The sequence below is a fragment of the Elephantulus edwardii genome, unplaced genomic scaffold, assembly GCF_000299155.1.
Source record: "Elephantulus edwardii isolate Elephantulus edwardi_28Jun2011 unplaced genomic scaffold, EleEdw1.0 scaffold00011, whole genome shotgun sequence".
Classification (NCBI taxonomy): domain Eukaryota; kingdom Metazoa; phylum Chordata; class Mammalia; order Macroscelidea; family Macroscelididae; genus Elephantulus; species Elephantulus edwardii.
The window spans coordinates 3,275,487-3,296,415 of record NW_006399761.1 but is presented as its reverse complement, the minus strand read 5'-3'; the positions used below and the strand labels follow the sequence as shown (position 1 = coordinate 3,296,415).

The 20,929-nt window shown below is 37.2% G+C and overlaps 1 protein-coding gene across 1 annotated transcript in view; it reads left to right on the top strand.

The window, feature by feature from the left end:
• The window catches only part of EXOC6B (exocyst complex component 6B), a 534,006-nt gene that overhangs the window by 66,362 nt on the left and 446,715 nt on the right, over positions 1-20,929 (top strand). Inside the window, exons 2-5 of the mRNA XM_006880883.1 lie at positions 2,511-2,676; positions 12,219-12,266; positions 14,032-14,122; positions 14,238-14,283. Of these exons, the coding sequence (XP_006880945.1) occupies positions 2,511-2,676; positions 12,219-12,266; positions 14,032-14,122; positions 14,238-14,283 (351 nt within the window). The remainder of the gene's footprint in view (positions 1-2,510; positions 2,677-12,218; positions 12,267-14,031; positions 14,123-14,237; positions 14,284-20,929) is intronic.

The following is a 20,929-nucleotide window of genomic DNA, read 5'->3' as shown; positions in this document are numbered from 1 at the left end:
CTAAAGACCTGTCTCTCCTTACAACATGTCCAAAGTATGTCAGACGAAGCCCCAGAATCCTTGCCTCCAAGGAGCAGTCTGGTTTAACCCTCTCTAGGATGAATCTGTTTTACGTATGTGTATATTCTTTAGATTATAAAAAAAATTACTAAATTGCACTATAAGGCAAGGATGGTGAAACTTGGCCTCACATACTTTGAGCATGTTATCAGGAGGCAAGGATGGTGAAACTTGGCCTCACATACTTTGAGCATGTTATCAGGAGGGGACTAGACTGTGGGTAAAGACATCATGCTGCGAAAGGGGAAGAGTTGGAGAAAGAAAGGAAGACCCTCAACATGATGCACTGACCCAGAGACTGTAACAACCAACAACCTTATCAGAGATGTTGATGATGGCACAGGATAGTACAAGGTTTACATCTGTCGCTTATGTAGGATTACTGTGAGTTGTGGTCTACTCAGTAACACTTAACAAAAACAGTTTATAGGCAGTCATACCTAAAATCCTTAAGTAGTAGTATAGCCAACATATCAAATAAATATAATTTTGTTCTCCAAACCTTACTTTTTCATATTGTGGTTACTGTTCTGTGTTGCTGAATTGATGCTGACTCATCGCAGCTCTATGGGACAGATGAGAATGGCCCCATTATTTTTATATTAAACATGGAAAAGTAAATATTAGAGTACTTTCTATAAAACATAATTTAATATCTTTCTGTAAATTTTTGGTTAACAGGTGTTCTGTTTTCGTTTTTGGCTTTTAACCATCCTTTCCTTGGTCCCATCAGACATATGTATTTGTATGTTCGAACTCAGCTGTCACTAGGTGGCAGTCTTTCTCTAGTAATATCTGCTCAGAGGGAGGTGGGGGCAGGGGAGCCACACTTGATTCAAGTCTAGCATTAGCTGTTGATATTAGGTTAACATGGGTAGGTCTGTTACGTTTTCAGAATTCAAGACTGGTTTATTTTTGTTTTAGCAGTTATGAAAAATGTTGGTGGATATATTGGTTAGCACTGAATAAGGCTAAGATTTGCTTAAATGCTGATAGGAAATGAATTGTTAGGTAGTGTTCAGTTTACAGTTGACTTTTCTAGTAGTATACAAATTGAAACAAAATATGCAAAAAATTCAGAAAGCATTTGGAGAATCATGGGTTTTCTGACGCTTCTTTATAGGATATAAATAAGTCTGTGAAGAATATATTAAAACCCCTTATTTTAAGTATGGAGAAGCTCTGGTTGTGTAGTCTGTAGCATCTTGTGCTGCTACCCAAAAGATTGCAAATTTCCAATGCTTTGAATCCACCAGCATCTCTGTAGGAGAAAAATTAGCAGTTGCCTCCCAGTTAGATTTACAGCCTTGGAAATGAAGGGTTGTTATGAGTTGGAATAGACTCAGTGGCTGTGAGTAATGTTAAGTGTACAATTGGGTCTTAATTATCACAGCAAAAGTTGTTTATACTTTTTATAGTTAGTTTTAATGAAAGTTTAAAAAAAATTTAGGGTTTCTCGTCATGCATTGTTACACTTTTCTCCCTACCCACCTCTTTCCCCCCACTTTACTCTTCTTAAAAAGAAAGAAAAAGTCTTGCGTTGTTTTGCAATCCCTCCCACCAGAAGTTGTTTATAATTTTCAGAAAGATTTGGCAGAAGTTACAGGTGCATATTGATCAGCTGGTTTTGTTGAGGGGAGAGATGTATTTATTTTATTTTTCTTCTATCATTTATGTGGTCAGGCCAGCAGTGTAGAGTGAAAGGGTGGACTTTCAAGTAGAAGAAGTAGTTAAGATTCTTAAACATAGTTATTTTGAGAATAATAGATTTTTTTGGGGAGTGGGGAGTGAGTTGTAATAGTATTAACTAACATTATTGAGTGTTTAATTTAGATTTGTAGCTGTATAGTTAAATTGAATCTATCAGCAAATCTGTATTTTTTTCTGTAGCATTTTTCATCTGCTTGAATATGATACAGTCATGGAGTAATTGGAGAGATGAGATTTCTCCACCAGCTTAGGGATCTCTGGTTCACTCTTTAGCTAATGTGCTTCTAACAAAATATACTTATCTACTCTAGTTATACCAATCCACCAGGTGCTCCATGGGAGAAGGTTCGACAGTCTTCTCTCGTGTGTTTTAAACCATTGGAAACTTGATGGAGGGTCAGCTTTGAGTTGGATTGACTTGCTGTAGAGAGATAGACATTAGTTTTTTTGCAAAATAAAGATATAAGGAAGTTTCCATTTAGTCCTTTAATTTTATGAGAAGAATTCTATAACGCATACTTTTAAACATTCAGGTATTTTTAATGATTGGGAAAGAAGAGTTTTTGGTTTTCTTAAGAATACACATTTAGCATTGGGATAATATACAGTTGATTTACGTTGTGGATTGTATGTCTTAAATATATAGTTTCTAAATTGTTTTTTGTATGGATTTGTAAGTCTGTTTTTTTCCTCATAGAATTAAATCTTTTGTAATGTTCCTGCCATTTTCTTTTTAAAAGGTCTGTTTATGATGGTGAGGAACATGGACGATTCATGGAAAAGCTTGAAACTCGCATCCGCAACCATGACCGAGAAATTGAGAAAATGTGCAACTTTCATTACCAGGGCTTTGTGGACTCCATAACTGAACTACTGAAAGTGAGAGGAGAAGCCCAGAAACTCAAAGTAAGGAGACTCGGAGAGGATTATTCCACTGGCCTGGGCTTGTGTTTTGACTAGCATACACTGCAGTTTACATGTTAATCATAAATGCTTTTTTTGCATGATTATTATGTTGTTTTGTACTGTTGAGTCAGGATTGATGCATATCTTATCCTCCAGCTGGTTCTCAGTGGCAGTAAATTGCAGGGGAGGAGATTGTCCATCTTTATCTCACAGGGCTGCTGGTGGATTTGAACCTTATGCCTTTGGAATGGCAGCACAGCTACTTCCCACTAGGCCACCTATTTGTACTGAAACAAGCACTTGTAATTATAGCTCTTCAGCTAAAAAGAATACTCATTTAAGAGAAAAACATGAGAGAACCACACATGAATGGGAACCAGTGATCAGCCTCGGTTTCCATTGAACAGAAACTCGGTACTTCTTCCTTTCTGGATAAAAGCCGTTACTGAGATGCCAAGATGCCCCTGGTGTAGTACTATCTACCATATCAGGCTGTTGCTAACGGGAAGGCCAGGAGTTCAAATCCATAAGCTATTACACAGGAGAGAGGCACTCTCCTCCTATGAAGATTTAGTCTCAGAAACAATGATGACTTTTTCTCAGTGTGACTGACAGATTGATTCAGGGAGGAGGCTAGCCACATTTGTCTGATTCCTAGAGTAGCAGATGCACTAAACTTGGAAAACTGATTTTGCTTATTGATCTCAAATTTAGCCACTTGGCTAAGTTCTTCTATTATTTCAGCTTTCTGTGTAAGCACTCATATATTATGTAAGAGTGATTTTATTTCCTTCTTTCCAGTCCTTCTAATTTCTGTTTTGACTGTGACTGGAATTTTAATTAAAATCCTGAAAGGATTTTCCTGAGTATGGGATGAACTTGACAATGAATCTAGAACTATAAGAATACATTGCTAATAAAAGCAAATAAACATTTATTGAAGTGAGTAGTGGGCTACCAGATGTTCAATTATATTCTAAACCTACATGAATAAAAAACCTCATTTGATTGTGAAACTTGACCTGAAGGGACATGAAGCCATAGGTTTTTAAATTAATTTTACTTAATGTGTAGTTTTGTGGTTTGCTACAGAAATATTAATGTTCTTGATTATGGGGTGCTGTCTCAGATCCAATGAGTGGTGTAATATGATATATAATATGTACCTTATTATTTTTTAAAAAAGACTCAGAATTCTGAGATCCAAAACACAAGGTTTCAAATAAGGATTTAAACAAATACCTATAAACAAATACCCAGCCATCTTAACAACTATAATATCGAACAGTTAAATCTCTTTCTCCTGTAGAGAGCTCTGGTAGTGTAGTCCATAGAGAGTTGCACTGTTAACCTGAAGGCCATGCCTCACTGCTTGAAATCTTCCAGGAGCTCTGTGGGAGGAAGATAGCCTGTCTCCTCTTGTGTGATTTACAGCCTATGAAAATCCACTGGACAATCATCTGTGAGTTGATTCCAACTTGACAGCAGTGAGATTTTTTTGTTTTTCTTGTTTGTCTTCAGGGAGCTCTGGTGGCTTAGTGAGTGAGGAGTTGTGCTGCCAACTCAAAGGCAGGAAGTTCGAATCCACCAGTAGCTCTGTGGGAGAAAGATGGGCAGTCTCCTTCCTTGTGAAACCCCAGCAGAAGGCCCGTTATAAATTGTTCCTACTCAACGACAATGAGTTCGAGTTTGTTTTTTGTCCTCTACTTATGTGCTTCCTATACCTTCTCCTTTCGGGATAACAACTATTTTGGTTTATTGTTAATATTCTTTAGTACTTAACTCTTAATTTAAATTGAGGTTGATTTGTTCTTTATTGAAAATTAATTTCAAATATGCTAGTAATTCCACGTTGAAACAATAAAGGAAATAGTAAGAAAAATTTAAATAACTAGTCACATAATTTTGGAAGTGGAGAATACGTTATCTAACCCTTCCAAAGCCAGAATGGAAAAAAAAATTTGAAAGAACATTAACCTGAAAGTAATTTTTCTATGTTGTTGTTATGTACTGTTGACTCACTCGCCTGCAACTCATAGTGACCCCATGTACAACAGCCCTAAACCCTGTCTCTGAGACACCTAGCCCCATTACCCCAGTCACTGAATCAGTCCATTTCATTGAGGATCTTCCTGTCCTGCACTGTCTCTCTACCCTCCCAAGCATGACATCCCTCTCCAAGGACTGATCCTGCCTTGCAACATGTCCAACATGTGAACAATTAAAAAGTAAATAAGTCTAGAAAAAGATTTACAAGTATTTATGACAAATGGTAAGGAATTCCTTTAATGTAGTGCATAAACTATCTAACTCCCAGTGCAGTGGTCAGCATTTCATATTTGCCAGCTGCCCCCAAGACATAATCTTTCTCCCTGACAGCAGACTTTCCCAATGCTATACGTCTCCCAGTCTCTTGACTGCTGGCACTGAGGATATTGGCTCTGGTCCAAGCAAGATCAAATAATTGACAGTTTTAATTTTTTCTTAATTTGCCTTGTTGTTGCCTGTTGGCCCAGGGGTGAGAACGTTTGCTTTCTTTATGTTGAGATGTAATTCATATTGAAGGCCATAGTCTCTGATCCTTTGCAGCAAGCTCTTTAGGTCCTCTTCAGTTTCAGCAAGCAGTGTTGCCTTATCTGCATAATGCAGGTTGTTGATGAACCATTGTCTAATCCTGATGACACACTGCTCTTCATAAATCCAGCTTCTCTAATGATTTGCTCAGCATACACATTGAATAGATACAGAGAGGATAATATAATCCTGACACATACTTTTCCTCATTTTAAACCATGAAGTGTTCCTTGTTCTGTTTTCACAACAGTCTCTGGGTCTAGGTATAGATTTTGTATAAGCATGGTCAAATGTTTCTAGCATTCCCATTAGTTTCAAGATTAGCTGTAGTTTATGATCCACACAGTCAAATGCCTTTACATAGTCAATAAAACACAGACATTTTTCTGGTATTCTTTGCTTTTAACTAAGATCCATCTGACGTCAGCAATGATACTCTTGTTACCATGACCTCTTCTAAACCCAGTTTGAACTTCTGGACATCTCTATGTACTATGTTAACTGTTTTGGGATGATTTTCAACAATAATTTGTTTGCATGTCATCTTAATGATATTGTTTGATAATTTCCACATCCAGAGCTTCCTAGTAGAGATAAAAGGGGAGAAAAGTGACCTGGGTAGGAGTAGAACCTTTAGTGCTATCAGAAAAAAAAAATCACTAGGAGGGATGTGTCTTTTGAGGGAGTTCTGGTGATCTAGTGGGTAAGGAGTTGCATTGCCAACCCCAAAACAGATAGTTTTAATCCATCAGCTTCTTTGAAGAAGGAGGATAGGCAGTTTCCTCCCATGTGATTTAGTCACGTATGAGTCATTTCCAACTTGACGGCACATAATAAACAAAACTCAAAATGAAGAGGCACAGAACCTAATAAGAAGAGTGGACCCCAAGTACTGTGCATGCTCAGAAGCATGAATGGAGAGCAATTTCCATGACGTCATAGAGGAGGCCGTAGTTGGGTTCCTGTCAGTGAGTGCGTTCCACGCTGTTTCTCTGTCCTGACACACACAAAGTGTTCATAGAATGCAGGCACAGGACCCTAAACTGGAGGATATTTTAGGGTCCCACGGGGCTTATTAAAAAAATGATACTTTCTTATGGTTTTTAAGATAAATATAATTTATTAGACTGTAATAGGAATGTGTTCTATTTTCCCAGTGTTTTCTTTTTTATAGTATTTTTTTATTGTGATTTTAACGAAAGTTTACAGAAAACTTGGATTTCCATTCATTCATTGTTGCACTTTTTCATTTCTACCCCTCCCCCCACCCTGTTTGCATTTCTTTTTAAAAAATTCATTCATTGTTTCACAGTTTCCTCCCTCCTCACCACCCCAGTTACTTTCCTATGCACCTCTTATTCTGGTGCTTATTCTGGACTCTAATGCAAATCATACCTTATTATATATTCCCTTTAAACAGTTCTTTCCCTCATTTGTTTCAATGTAGTGTTCATTATTTATCCTTTCTTTTCTTTGTTTCCCCCCAACCCCGTGTCATTTCTGTTTTATAGCTATGGCATTATTCAGTATTTGTCTTTTTGTGATTAAGATATTTCACTCAGCGTAATGTTCTCTAGGGTTACCTATGTTGTATAACATTTTGTGAGTTTTTTTCAATGCTGTGTAGTATTCCATTGTGTGAATATACTATAGCTTCTCTATCCATTCATTTGTTGATGGGCATTTGGGTTGTTCCCATCTCTTTACTATTGTGAACAACACAGCAGTAAACATGTTTGTTGTTATATACCATCGAGTCACCTGTGATTCATAGCGGCCCTGTGTACCCTGTGCCCTAAACCCTGCTCTCTCCTGTGCTAATCTTACTGACTCTGACACACCTACCCCCATTACCCATCTCATTGAGGGTCTTCCTCTCTTGCGCTGTCCCTCTATCTTCCCAAGGATGATGTCCCTCTCCAAGGACTAGTCCCTTCTTGCAACATGCTCAAAGTATTGTCGGATGGATCTTCAGAACCCTTGCCACACATCCTTGCCTCCGAGGAGCAACCTGGCTTCACCATCTCCAGGACAAACCTGTTTTTTCTCCTAGCAGTCCATGATATATTCAACACTGTTCTCCAGCACCACAGCTCAAAGGCATCAATTCTCCCTTCTATCATCCCTAGTCATTGATGCTTGGAAGACTGTTCATATTTTCATACAATAGATTAGGGCCTCTAGAGTTCTTCCAAGCTTTTCTCTAATGAAGTTTATAATCTTTGTTTTTGCTTCTAGATCCTTGATCCACCTTGAATTGGTTTTTGTGTATGGTATGAGGTGTGGGTCTTGCTTGAGTTTTCTACAGATGGTTTTCCAATTTTGTCAACACTTTTTGTTAAAATATCCGACATTTTCCCATTTGACTGATTGTGTTTCCTTGTCAAAAATCTGTTGATCAAAGGTACATTAGTTGATTTCTGAGTTCTCAGTTCTATTGCCTTGATCTTTGTGTCTGTCACTTTACCAGTACCACACTGTTGTGACCATCACAGCTGTGTATTAGGATTTGAGATCAGAGAATGTGATACCTCCTACCTTGTTTCTCTCTTTCAGGAGTGCTTTACTTATTTGGGGTCTTCTTTCATTACAAATAAAATTGGAAATTGCCTTTTCCATCTCATTACAGAATGAAATTGGTATCAGTGTTGAGATTGGATTGAACTTAGAGATTGCCTTTCGTAGAATTGTTGTTTTTTTTTTTTTGTATTGAGTCTTTCATTCCATGAACATGGTATATTCTTCCTTTCTCCAAGTCTATTTTTGTTTGTTGTCATGTTATTTTGTATTTTCTTTGTATAATTTTGTTTCTCTAGTTACATTTACTCCCAAGTGTTTAACTTGTGATTAGCGATTGAGATGAATATTGTTTTTCTTAGCTCCATTTCTGTATTCTCTCTCTTTTTTTTCTATTGTAGAGAAATCCAGTGTATTTTTGTATGTTGATCTTGTATACTGCTATTTTGCTAAATTGGTAAACTATGTCTAGTAGTTTTCTGGTCTTTGGGGTTTTCTAAGTATATTATCATATCATCTGCAGATAGAAATAATTTTACCTCCTCTTTACCAATTTGGATATCTTGTCTTACTGCTCTTGCTAAGATTTCTGATACAATGTGTGATAATGGACATCCTTGCCTAGTTTCTGTTCTCAAAGGGAATGCCTTTACTCTCTCTCCACTGAGAATCATTTTGGCTCTTGGTTTTTCACTATGCTGAGGAAATTATATTTCTATTTTGTTGAGTGTTTTAATCAGGAAAGGGTATTGGATTTTGTCAAAGCCCTTTTCTGCATCAATTGATAGGATCATGTGGTTCTTGTTCTTTGCTTTGTTAAAGTGATTAATTACATTGATTGCAAGGATGGGTCAACATAAGAAAATCATGCTTGTTAACATAAGAAAATCATGGTTGTTATCCCACTTGGTCATGGTGAATTATTATTCTGATGTACTGTTGGATTCTGTTGGCTAAGATTTTATTGGCAATTTTTTCATTTATGTTCATGAGAGATAGTAGTCTGTAGTTTTCTGTTTTGTTGGTGCCTTTACCTGACTTTGGTATCAAGGATATGTTTTGCTTTGTAGAATGATTCTGGAAGGATCCCATGTTTTGGGATTTGGTGACAGTTCTTCTCTGAATATTTGATAAAGTTCACTATTGAACCTGGTCCAGGGAATTTTTTGTTGTTGTTTTTGTTGTAAGTTGTTTTTCTACCTGTTTAATTTCTTCTTTTGTAATGGGTTTGTTCAGGTGTTCTACTTTGGTCTGTGTCAGTTTGAGTAGGTTCTGAGTTTCTAAGTATTTGTCTGTTTTCCTCTAGGTTTTCATTTCCTCTAGGTTTTCATTCTTGTTTTAGAATAGTTTTTAATAATACTCCGTTGTTGTTGTTGATTGCTGTTGTGTTGAGCCATTATTAACCTTTTTATTTTAGTTGGTTCTGTTGTGACATTGTGCCTTTCATCTCTTATTTTTTTTCTTGCTAGTTCTTTGTTTTGCTAGAGGTTTGCCAACTTTATTCATCTTTTTGAAGAACCAACTCTTGGTCTTGTTCATAGTTTCAGTTATTTTTCTACCTTCTACTTCCTATATTTCTGTCCTAATTTTTCTAATTTAATTTCTTACCATAATTAATTTAATCAGGGTGCAAATAGCATTTGATTAACACGTTTCTAGATCTTTCTAATCTACCTGCTTCCTAAGAAAGAAAGATTTTGACTGTATCTTCCTGTAGCTTTCTTATTTTGAATTTTAAATATATATTTTAAAAATATGTGAAGAACAGCAATTATTAGTGAAAGAATTGTTGTTGTTAGGCACTGTCAAGGCGAGTATGACTCAAAGAGACCCTATGAACAACAGATCTGAACCCTGTCCTATCCTGGTGAGGTCCATATGTAAAGTTGCTGTTTGTGTTTTTTCTTAAAGGTATTTGCAATGAGTAAATCATTGAGAGTACAAAATTCGATCATTCTATTTCTGGCTCACTTCTGTCACCAAATCCATAGCTTCTGACTACTACTCCTTCTTCATTGTTTCCACCTTTTGCTTTCTAATCACCCATTATCATTAACACATTTTAATTTCATGTTTGATTAGTTTTGGAGTGCATAATTTTATAAAAAAGGTTGTTGTTATGTGCCATCGAGTCGCTTGCAACTCATAGCGACCCTATGTACAAGAGCTCTCAATGCTGTTCTATCCTGTGCCAACCTAGCCATCTCAAATGCACTTATTCCCACCGCTCCAGTCACAGAATCGATCCATCTCACCAAAGGTCTTCCTCTCCTTCGCCACCACTCCACTCTGCCAAACATGATGTCCCTCTCCAAGGACCAGTCCCTCCTTGCAACATGCCCAAAGTATGTCAGACAAAGCTTCAGAATCCTTGACTCCAGGGAACACTCTGGCTTCACCCTCTCCAAGACAAACCTGTTTGTTCTTCTAGTAGTCCATGGTATATTCAACACTCTTCTCCAGCACCACAGCTCAAAGGCATCAATCCTCTTTCTATCAACCCTGTTCACTGTCCAACTCTCTGATGCATAGCACATAATTGCGAAGACTATAGCCCGGATCAGGTGCATCTGAGTCTCCAGCCTGACATTGTTGCTCTTCAGTACTCGTACTCTTGAGAGGTCCCTCACAGCCGACTTTCCCAATGCAGTTCGTCTCCTGATTTCCTGGCTGCTGTTACCAAGTAAATTAAAACTGTTAACTGTCTCAATCTCTTCACCCTCCATGCTGATGCTGCCAATTGGCCCAGTGGTTAGAATCTTTGTTTTCTTGACGTTTAGCTTCAGTCCATATAGGAGGCTGTAGTCTGCCTCGGGTCCTCCTCAATTTCAGCAAGTAGGGTTGTGTCATCTGCATAACACAGGTTGTTGATGATTCTTCCACCAATCCTGATGCCACATTCCTCCTCATATGAAAAAGGTAGAAAGTGTTTATTAAAGAAAATTTTAGAATCTAATGCTGCTCAGTGATGGTGAGGAAATGACTATTTCATGTATTAACTTTTTTATATCCACTGAGACTTAAGAGTAGATGCTTTCAAATTCTTTGAAATTATGAATTCTAGATAATTGAAATGCTTTTCTACATATTTTTCTTTTTTTTTTTTAAACTGTATTTTTATTATTTGTGCATGTGTGTGTTCCTCCTTCTCCAGCAAAGCATCTGGTGGATTTGAGCTGCTCACCTCTGGGATTGCAGTGCAGCTTCTTGCCACTAGGCCAGAGCTCGCTACATATTTTTCTTAATAGATTAATTTGATAAAATAGAAATGCAGGGGCTATTAAGAATTAGGGATCTTAAAATAATGAAAAGGAAATATTTTTAAAATTGGACTATAAACAAATGACTTGAGTTATAAGTTACAACTTTAATTAATACTGAACGTTGTTAGAAATATATTGGTGATGTGAGGTTTATTTACAATAAAAATTTGTTCTTTTTTAAAAACTGTTTTTAAAAGATATTTATTAAATATTCCATGTATTTACATATTATTAAGCAAAATTAAATCACATGGTCACCCTTATCTACCAGAAAGATTGTAGCTATACACTCACAGCTCACATAAGTGGCAATCATTAAATTATTAATGAGGCAACAAGAATGATACCATGGCAGCAACAAGGAGCTTAACACAAAAATAGATGGTGAGATAGTATAGGATTGGCCAGGGTTTACTTCTGTTCTGTATACATGAGGTCATAAGAGTCATAGCTAACTCAGCTGAACTTAATAACAAGAAGTCTTCCCAACAATATTGAACACTTACCTGTGGCTTAATTTATATACATTTTCCTTTATTTTATATTAAAAGAACTGGTTGTGGTGAAAAAAATTTGTTCTTTTTATGTATAAAAGGAATATATGATTAAGTATTATTGGTATGACAAGAGTCCAGAATAAGAGCTACATAGCAAAGTGGTCTGGGGGACAACGACGACTGTGTAACAGTGAAAGAACTTTTTTCCCAAAGAAAAAAGTGAATTGGGGCGGGGGCAGGGGCGGGGGCAGGGAGAAAAATGGACAACAGTGAATGAATGGAAATCCAAATTCTTTATAAACTTACAATGAAATCTCAATTAAAAATAATTTGTTCTTTTTAGATTTTATAGAGATGATGAGTTCTTCTGTTATATTTTTGTTTTAATTTCTTTCTGAAGTTAAAGTGCAATTTTCATTCTATATAGTATGTTAGTTTGCAGTGTTGCAAACAGAATATATATTGTAGTAAAATTTTATTCGTGTTCAAATTTCTAGTAGAAAAATGGTTATAGTTTAAACCTGAGAGGATACTACTAGACAGATACGTGATGTAATACTGAAATTCAATCTAGAGATTACAATTTAATCTAATCTTAACGTATCTATCATTCTTTTCATATTAAATCATGTTACTCACCTGTTGCCTAAATTTTTGTTGCTTATGAATTTTAATTGTCTTCTCTTCACAGAATCAAGTGACGGATACAAATAGAAAACTACAGCATGAGGGGAAGGAAGTAAGGCCACTTTACTTTTTGAAAATAATTTGTTTCATATCATTCTATTTTGATAATTATGGATTTTTCAACTTATTTAGTGGTTTGTGAGACTGTATAAGCAGGAATTTGGAAATTATTGCTGCTGCTTTTCAGAATGCATGTCTGAATTAAATGAATATAGAAGCTAGAAATCATATTGGGAGGCTCCATCCTTCCTAACCTGTATTTGTATATGTTTGAATAGTTTTAAGAGGCCAAGGTTGTCTCATTGGACAGGGACGTTCTACCTATAGTATTCATGTATTTCTGCTCTTTGCTCATATGCTACCTTCTTAAGGAAACCTTTCAAGAACACTTCATTGCAGTCTCATTCATGTCCCCCTTTTTTAACCTTTTCCTGTTTTACATATCATGCTCTGCTAATATGTAATTTTAATTATATATTTATTTTTCTCTACCTCTTTGTATTTCTCTTTACAAAGCCCATGAGGTCAGAAATTTGGTTCATAACATTGATTGCTTGATCCTCTCTACGTACCTAGAAAGTAACTGGCACAAAGTAGTTCTCAGTAAACACTTGTTCTTGTAACAATAATAGAATAATTGATTCCATTTACCCTTTCAGTTTATGAAATTCTTGTACATCCATTTTCTCACTTGATTCCCTTGGCCTACCTACCAGAAAGGCGGGGCGGATCTTATTGTCTAATTGACTAGGAAACTAAAAATGATGGTTTTCTGAGGTTTACATAAATTAGTAACTTGCAAAGCTGGGACTAATGTTCATGTTTTCTGTTCTCTATATCATATATTTTATTTAGCCCTTAGTAGTTATTTTTTATTAATGTAAATAACTGTTATGATTAGTTTTTAAAAATTTTTAATTTTCATTTTAATTTTATTATTTGTGTGTGTGTGTGCGCGCGCGCACATGCGCGCGCACCTTCTAATCAGATCTGACTGGTACAGGAGGAGATGGCCCCTCCATTCTCCAGCAGAGCATCTGGTGGACTTGAACCACACACTTCTGGGATTGCAGTGCAGCTTCTTGCTACTAGGCCACCAGAGCTCCCTCTTTATGATTAGTTTTTAATTGTTTGACCAGGAACTTAATCAGGGCCATTTTTCTTTCTCTCTTTTCATGATATCTATGCAGCTAACGCTCTTAGGTGTGAGTGTGGAATGAATTTGGCCAGAGACTGTAGATTATTGCCTTTTAAAAGTTTGTCTCACATATTCTAAATCATGCATGAAGTACAGTTATATTGTAGGATGACTTCAAGTAGAAGTCTGTAAATCAGAAAGGAATGTGAGTTACTTTTTACTAAATTAGAGCTCTTAGAAAAGCCACAATTTCTAAGTATGTGGTTTTCAGTTGAAATAGTTGGGAACCATACAGGGGGGTATGTTTTCCTCTAGGAAACTCCCACTTAGGGAAAGAGATAAGGGGTCTCTGGATAACTCCTGAAGAGTGTAAATAGAATCTGGCGAAAACTTACAAATCCTTTGCCTTGGTCTTGGATAGCCTCAGTATTTTAGGATTTCATTTTGTTTAGCCTTTCTTAGTATGATATGTATCTTAGGGAGAAAGGGGGGCAACTGTAGAAATGTTTTATTGGTTGGGAAAGTTGTTCCTTAGTGTACTTGGCAGGTCTTACCATGACATTGCCTGGCATTTTTCTGATGTATTGAACATAGAATGGAAGGGTGTGACTGAAAGTTTTTTATTTACAGCTATTGGCATAATTCACTGTTTTGTTTTTTCTTTCTTTCTCTTGCCAAGCTGGTAACAGCAATGGAAGAGCTGAAGCAGTGTCGACTACAACAAAGAAATATTTCTGCTACTGTTGATAAATTAATGCTGTGTCTTCCAGGTGAGGAACTAGAATTGGAGTAGGAATTTTGATGCAATTCCTGTAGCTTTAATTAGTTTTTCACTTTCTTTAATTAATGTTGGTGTGGTCTCCCCCCACCCCCTTCTCTTTCAAGTCCTGGAAATGTACAGCAAACTGAGGGACCAGATGAAAACAAAAAGGTAAGATTCTTTTATCAACTAGTTTTTATTGTCTAAAATTTTCATTACTTAGAATATCTTAGAGTCTTTATTTAGTATAACCTTTCAAAATGGAAATAAATCTTTTTTGTTATTTTGTGTATTTATCTGTTCATCCTATATTCATGCATACTAGTGGTGTGCTGATAGTTTGTCATGTATTGTGCCTAGCTCAGTGTTTGGTTTGTAGAAGATTCAGTCTTTTAAGGGTAAAGCAAGTATCTATTTTAGTGGTAGTTTTGAGAAACATGGTTTTGTTTACTATTAGAACGTATTGCTGCTGGTTCTAGAACAAGGTAACATGAACAGTAAATTCAGAGCACTCCTCTCTTGTATGTTACCTGCTCATACTGTGGGAACAACTGTACAGTTACTCTAACTTTCCTTTCCAAAATTTCCAAAGGTAAGAAGTAAGCATCCCTACCTTCTCTGCCACGAAATTCCTTGAAGTGGGCTGGAATATATGAAGCAACAGGATAAACATGCCACATCTTCTCGAAATGTTATTTTTATATAGGTTCTAATAGGAAAAAATAATGAACTTAGTGTATTTAATATTGAAATAAGAACAAAAATATCATGGATAAAAATTCTGAATTCTCAATAATTTTAGATACATGAGATATCAACATTTTTTCTTTTTAAAACTTTCTTGGGATTATTTCCCAGGTTCAAGTCCTCAGAAGGACTTGTTAATGTAAAAGATTATTTGAGCACTTCTTTTCAAGGACATAGGATAGTGGTATTAGTTCCCTAATAAACTTTTTATGAAGTTATGAAATGACAAAAGTTACAAAGAATAAAAAATGTGTAATAAACTGAATTAACAGCTGTTAGCACTTTTCTAGTTTTGGCTCATAAATACTTGCTTGGTTCTGTTAATTTCTCTGAGGAAAGCATAAATTTGGTGAGTGTCCTTCAAGTCTGTACTGGTAACTATGCAATATATAGTGCTTTTACCATATGTTTTAAAAACACACAGATAGTTTTCAGGCCTTTAAAAAAATTCATTCACTCATTGAAAGTGAAAGATGTGCTGAGTATTGCTTTTGGTGTGAGAGAGGCGAATGTGAATGAAAAAGGACAAAACGTATGTGCCATTAAGGAACTTGCTGGTTTAGTTGAGATGTGTCTATATTATCCTATCACGAATGGACAGCTATGGATCTCAGGACAGTCTTGGAAACTTTAGTTCTTATGATGTATGCAGTATAATTTCTCTTTGAAGTTAACTTAACAGTTAGATAGGCACATTATCAAGAACCGATATTAAAGGAAGAAGTTCAACCTGGACTGAAGGCTTTGGTATAAAATAAGGCTCCAGAACTTAGAGGATAACAATTGAAATGTTTTAACAAACAGATGTGGTTCTGGACATGCTTATTAGTCTGAGCCAAGAAATTTGGAAGATAGCCCCTATCTGGCCAAGTGACTTATGCTCATTCCAAAGATAATCCAATGGAATGTGAAAATTACAGAGCAATAGTATTAGTATTACAAGCAAGTAAAATTTTGTTCAAGATAATGAAAAAGTGATTATAGCTATACATCAACAGGGAACTGTCAGAAATTCAAGGTGAAGTAGAACAGGTGTGGATATTTGATGTCATATAGATTTTGGCTGAAAGCAGAGGAAAACCAGAAAGATGTTTATTTAACATTTTATTAACTGTGTAAAGTCTTTGAACTGCATGGATCATTGTGAAAATGTGCTTAGATAAAACTGTATATAGACCAAGAGACAGTAGTTCCAGTACTGAGAAATACTACATAGGTTAAAATTGTTGTTGTTGTTGTTGTTATGTGCTGTCGAGCCACTTGCGACTCATAGCAACCCTATGTACAACAGCCCTAAACCGTGCTCTATCCTGTGCCAATCTCATTGCCCCCGACACACCCATCCCGAGTACCCCAGTCACTGAATCAATCCACCCTCCTGCGCTGTCCCTCTACTCTACCCAGCATGATGTCCTTCTCCAAAGACCTGTCTCTCCTTACAACATGTCCAAAGTATGTCAGGCGAAGCCCCAGAATCCTTGCCTCCAAGGAGCAGCCTGGTTTAATCCTCTCTACGATGAATCTGTTTGTTTTCTTGGCAGTCCATGGTACATTCAATACTCTTCTCCAGCACCACAGCTCAAAGGTGTCAATTCTCCTTCTATCCTCCCTAGTCATTGTCCAACTCTCTGATGCATAACAAGTGACTGCAAAAACCATAGCCTGTATCTGGCAGACCTTAGTCTCCAGAGAGACACTGTTGCTCTTGAGTATTTTGGAGAGGTCCCTAATCGCAGACTTTCCCATCGCAATACGTTTTTTGATTTTCTGGCTACTGGTGCCAAGAGTGTTGACCGTGGAGCCGAGCAAACTGAAGCTATAAACAATCTCAATCTCTTCGCCATCCATCCTGATGCTACCGATTGGTCCAGTGGTGAGAATTTTTGTCTTCTTGACATTGAGCCTCAGTCCATATTGAAGGCTGCAGTCCTCGACTCTCTGCAGCAAGTGCATGAGGTCCTCCTCAGTTTCAGCGAGCAAGGTTGTGTCATCTGCATAACGCAGATTGTTGATAGATCGTCCACCAATCCTAACGCCACGCCTCTCCTCATAGAGCCCCGCCTCTTGGACAATTAATGCTCTGCGTACAGGTTGAAAAGGTATGGAGATAGGACACATCCCTGGCATACACCCTTCCCAATTTTGAACCATGCAGTGTTGCCCTGTTCTGTTCTGATGATTGACTCTTGGTCCAAGTATAGGTTTCACATTAGCACGATTAAATGTTCTGGGATTCCCATTCTTCTCAGAGTCAGCCACAGTTTGTTATGATCCACGCAGTCAAATGCCTTTGCATAATCAATGAAACACAGATAGACATTCTTCTGGTATTCTCTTTCAGCTAAGATCCATCTAACATCAGCTACAATATCCCTAGTACCACGACCCCTTCTAAACCCAGCCTGGACTTCCGGCAGTTCTCTGCTGATGTACTGTTCCAGTCGTTTTTGGATTATCTTCAGTAGAATCTTGCTTGCATGTGAAATCAGTGATATTGTTCTGTAGTTTCCACACTCAGCTGGGTCGCCCTTCTTTGGGATGGGAACAAATATTGACCTCTTCCAGTCAGTTGGCCAAGTGGTTGTTCTCCAGATTTCTTGGCACAACTTGGTGAGCATGTCCAGGGCAGCATCTGTTAGCTGAAATATTTCAATTGGTATACCATCTATTCCGGGGGCCTTATTTTTTGCTATTTCCTTCAAAGCAGCTTGAACTTCTGCCTTCATCACCATAGGCTCTGGCTCAATTGCTATTTCATTAAATTCTTCTGTATCTGCCAATTCATTTCAGTACAATGACTCAGTATATTCCTTCCATCTTCTTTTGATACCTCCTGGATCATTTAACATTCTGCCTAAAGCATCCTTGATTGTAGCAACTCGAGGTTTGAATTTGCTCTTCAGTTCCTTGAGCTTAAGAAATGCTGAACGAGGATTTTATTCTGTACATAGGGTCGCTATGAGTCGCAAGTGACTCGACGGCACATAACAACAACAACAACATGATGTTTTATTCAGTTTTCATTTTGAACAAATCTGAGAGCTCTCGTGGCCTAGTGGTTAGGAGTTGTGCTGCCAACCCAAAGGCAAGAGGTTCATATCCACCAGCTGGTCTGTGGGAGGAAGATGGATCCACTGGTGCAATTTACGGCATCTGAAAACCCGTAAGAGGGTCAGTTGTGAGTTGGTTCTGACCTGATGGTCCATAACAATAGCAAAAGCATGGTAAACAAATTGTACAAGAAGCAGAAATGTTTGTAGTAAAATGCAGGAATGGAGGAGGACTCATTAGCAACCTGAAGTATACTGATAACGCAATTTTGTTTGTTGAAAGTACAAAAATCTTGAAGCACTTAAGGTGAAGATCAAAGCTTACAGCCTTCAGTGTGGATCATACCTTAACTTAAAACTAAAATGCTCACAACTAGATCAGTAAGTATCATCATGATAAATGGAGAAAAGATTAACATTGTCAAGGATTTAATTTCGCTAGTATCCATAAGCAACACCCATGGAAACAGAAGTCAGTCAGTTTATGGCACTGGATCAGTGTGCTGCTGAAGGCCTTGAGGGAGGATTAAAGTGTCCCAGATTGTTAGTCACCCTAATTTGAATCCACCAGCTGCTCCATGGGAAAAGGGTGGACAGTCTCTTCTCGTGCAGTTTACTGCCTCTGAAAACCTGCTGGAGGTGCAGCTCTCATGTGAAGGCAAACAAAAACAACATAAAAGCTGGATAATGATTTAAAAAAAACATAGAAAATTGATGCATTTTAGTTAAAATGTTGGCAGAGAATATGGATTCTATAGCATGGACTACCAGAAGAAGTAACAAAGTACAACCATAGTCCTTTGAATTGAGAATTTCAAGTCATTGTCACACATACTTGGGCCATGTTAGTAGGATGGACCAGTCACTGGACAAAGATACGCTTTCTCCGAGAAAAAAAGCACATTAGCAACACAAACTCCTCAGTGAGCTGGCTGTAATACTGAACTCCCAGCAGGTTGTTAGGGTGTTTCAGCACCAATAGTATTTCTTTCTGTTTTTGGATGTGCACAGGGATTTTATTTTTAGAAGGTCCCATTCCTCTATTTTGTCCTCTCCTGATGGTAGGTTTTTCAGGATGCTTGGAAGACTGTTTATGTTGTGGATTAGGGCTTCTACAGTTCTTCCGAGCTTTCCCCTAATGAAGTTTGTAGTCCTTGGTTTTAGTCCTAGGTCCTTGATCCACTTTGATTTGGTTTTTGTGTATGGAGTGAGGTGTGGATCTTGTTTGAGTTTTCTACAGATAGTTTTCCAATTTTGCCAACACCATTTGTTAAAAAGGCTGTCATTCCCCCACTTAACTGATTTCATCTCCTTGTCAAAAATCAGTTGACCATAGGTAGATGGGCTGATTTCTGGGATCTCAATTCTATTCCATTGATCTCTGTGTCTGTCATTGTACCAGTACCATGTTGTCTTGACCACCATGGTAGTGGAGTAGGATTTGAAATCAGGGAGTGGAATACCTCCCACCTACTTTATCTTTTTAAGGAGTGCTTTGCTTATTCGGGGCCTCTGTCCATTCCAAATGAAATTGGAGATTGCCTTGTCCATTCCATTGAAAATTGGAATTGATATTTGTATTGGGATTGCATTGAACATGTAAATGGCCTTTGGTAGTATTGTCATTTTCACAATATTGAGTCTTTCTTATCCACGAGCAAGGTATATTATTATTCCGTTTCTCCAGGTCTCTTTTTGTTTCTTGTAGTAATATTTTGTAATTTTCTTTGGTAATGATGTGTCTGATAAGGGATTTATATCTAGAATTTATAAAATACTTGAATACCACAACAAGATTAAGGAAAACAACCCAATTGAAAAATGGGCACAGGATATGAACAGACACTTCACCAAAAAACACATGAAGAAATGTTCAAAATCCCTAGCTCTAAGAGAGATGCAAATCAAAACAACTATGAAATATCACCTCACCTCAGTAAGAATAGCAAAATTCAACAGAGCAGCAAGCAACAGATGCTGGCAAGGTTGTGGAGAAACTGGAACCTTTATTCATTGTTGGTAGGAGTGTAAAATGGTGCAACCACTACGGAAGGCGGTATGGCGCTTTCTCAAAAAGTCGCAAATAGAAATACCATTTGACCCAGCAATTCTACTACTGGGACTATACCCCAAAGAAACCAGAACTGCCACCCAAGCAGATATATGCTCACCCATGTCTATTGCGGCTTTATTTACAATAGCAAAGAGTTGGAAACAACCCAAGTGACCATCAACAAACGGATGGCTAAAGAAGCTGTGGTATATTCACACAGTGAAATACTATGCTGCATTGAGAAACAAGGAACTCATGAACTATTATGCAAAATGGGTGAACCTGGAAGACATTATGCTGAGTGAAACATCTCAGTCACAAAAGGACAAATACTGCATAGTGCCACTGTTGTAAAGTGGGACTGACATCGGAGGGGGAAACTAAGAAAGAATAATACATACTGCATTTAAACAGATGAGGGAGAGACCTGTTTAGGAGGAATATATGATTAGGTATTATTGTCATGAAAAGTGTCCAGAATAACAGCTGTATAGTGAAGTGGACTGGGGAGAGGAGAGATTGTATAACAAAGAAATGATTTTTTTACTTTTCAAAGAGAAAAGTGAACTGGGGGAGAGGGGTGGATAGGCAGGAAAGTGTGTAACAATGGATGAATGGAAATCCAACATCTCTACAAATTTTCATCAAAATAATTTTTAAAAACCTCTTAAATTTGCACACACACATACACAAAAAAACATAGCTTGTTTATAATTATTTTTTTTTTACTGCTAAGAAATTGTTGCAGGTTTTAGGTTTGTTTTCTTTCTGTTTTAGTTTAACATGCATTGGTATATACAACCTCTGAAACATGGATTGATACATATGACCTCACCTACATATGACCAATGTTGAATTTTGCGCTTCTTACTAGGGTGAGATACTATCTCATAGTTGTTTTGATTTGCATCTCTCTTAGAGCTAGGGATTTTGAACATTTCTTCATGTGTTTGTTGGCCATCTGAAT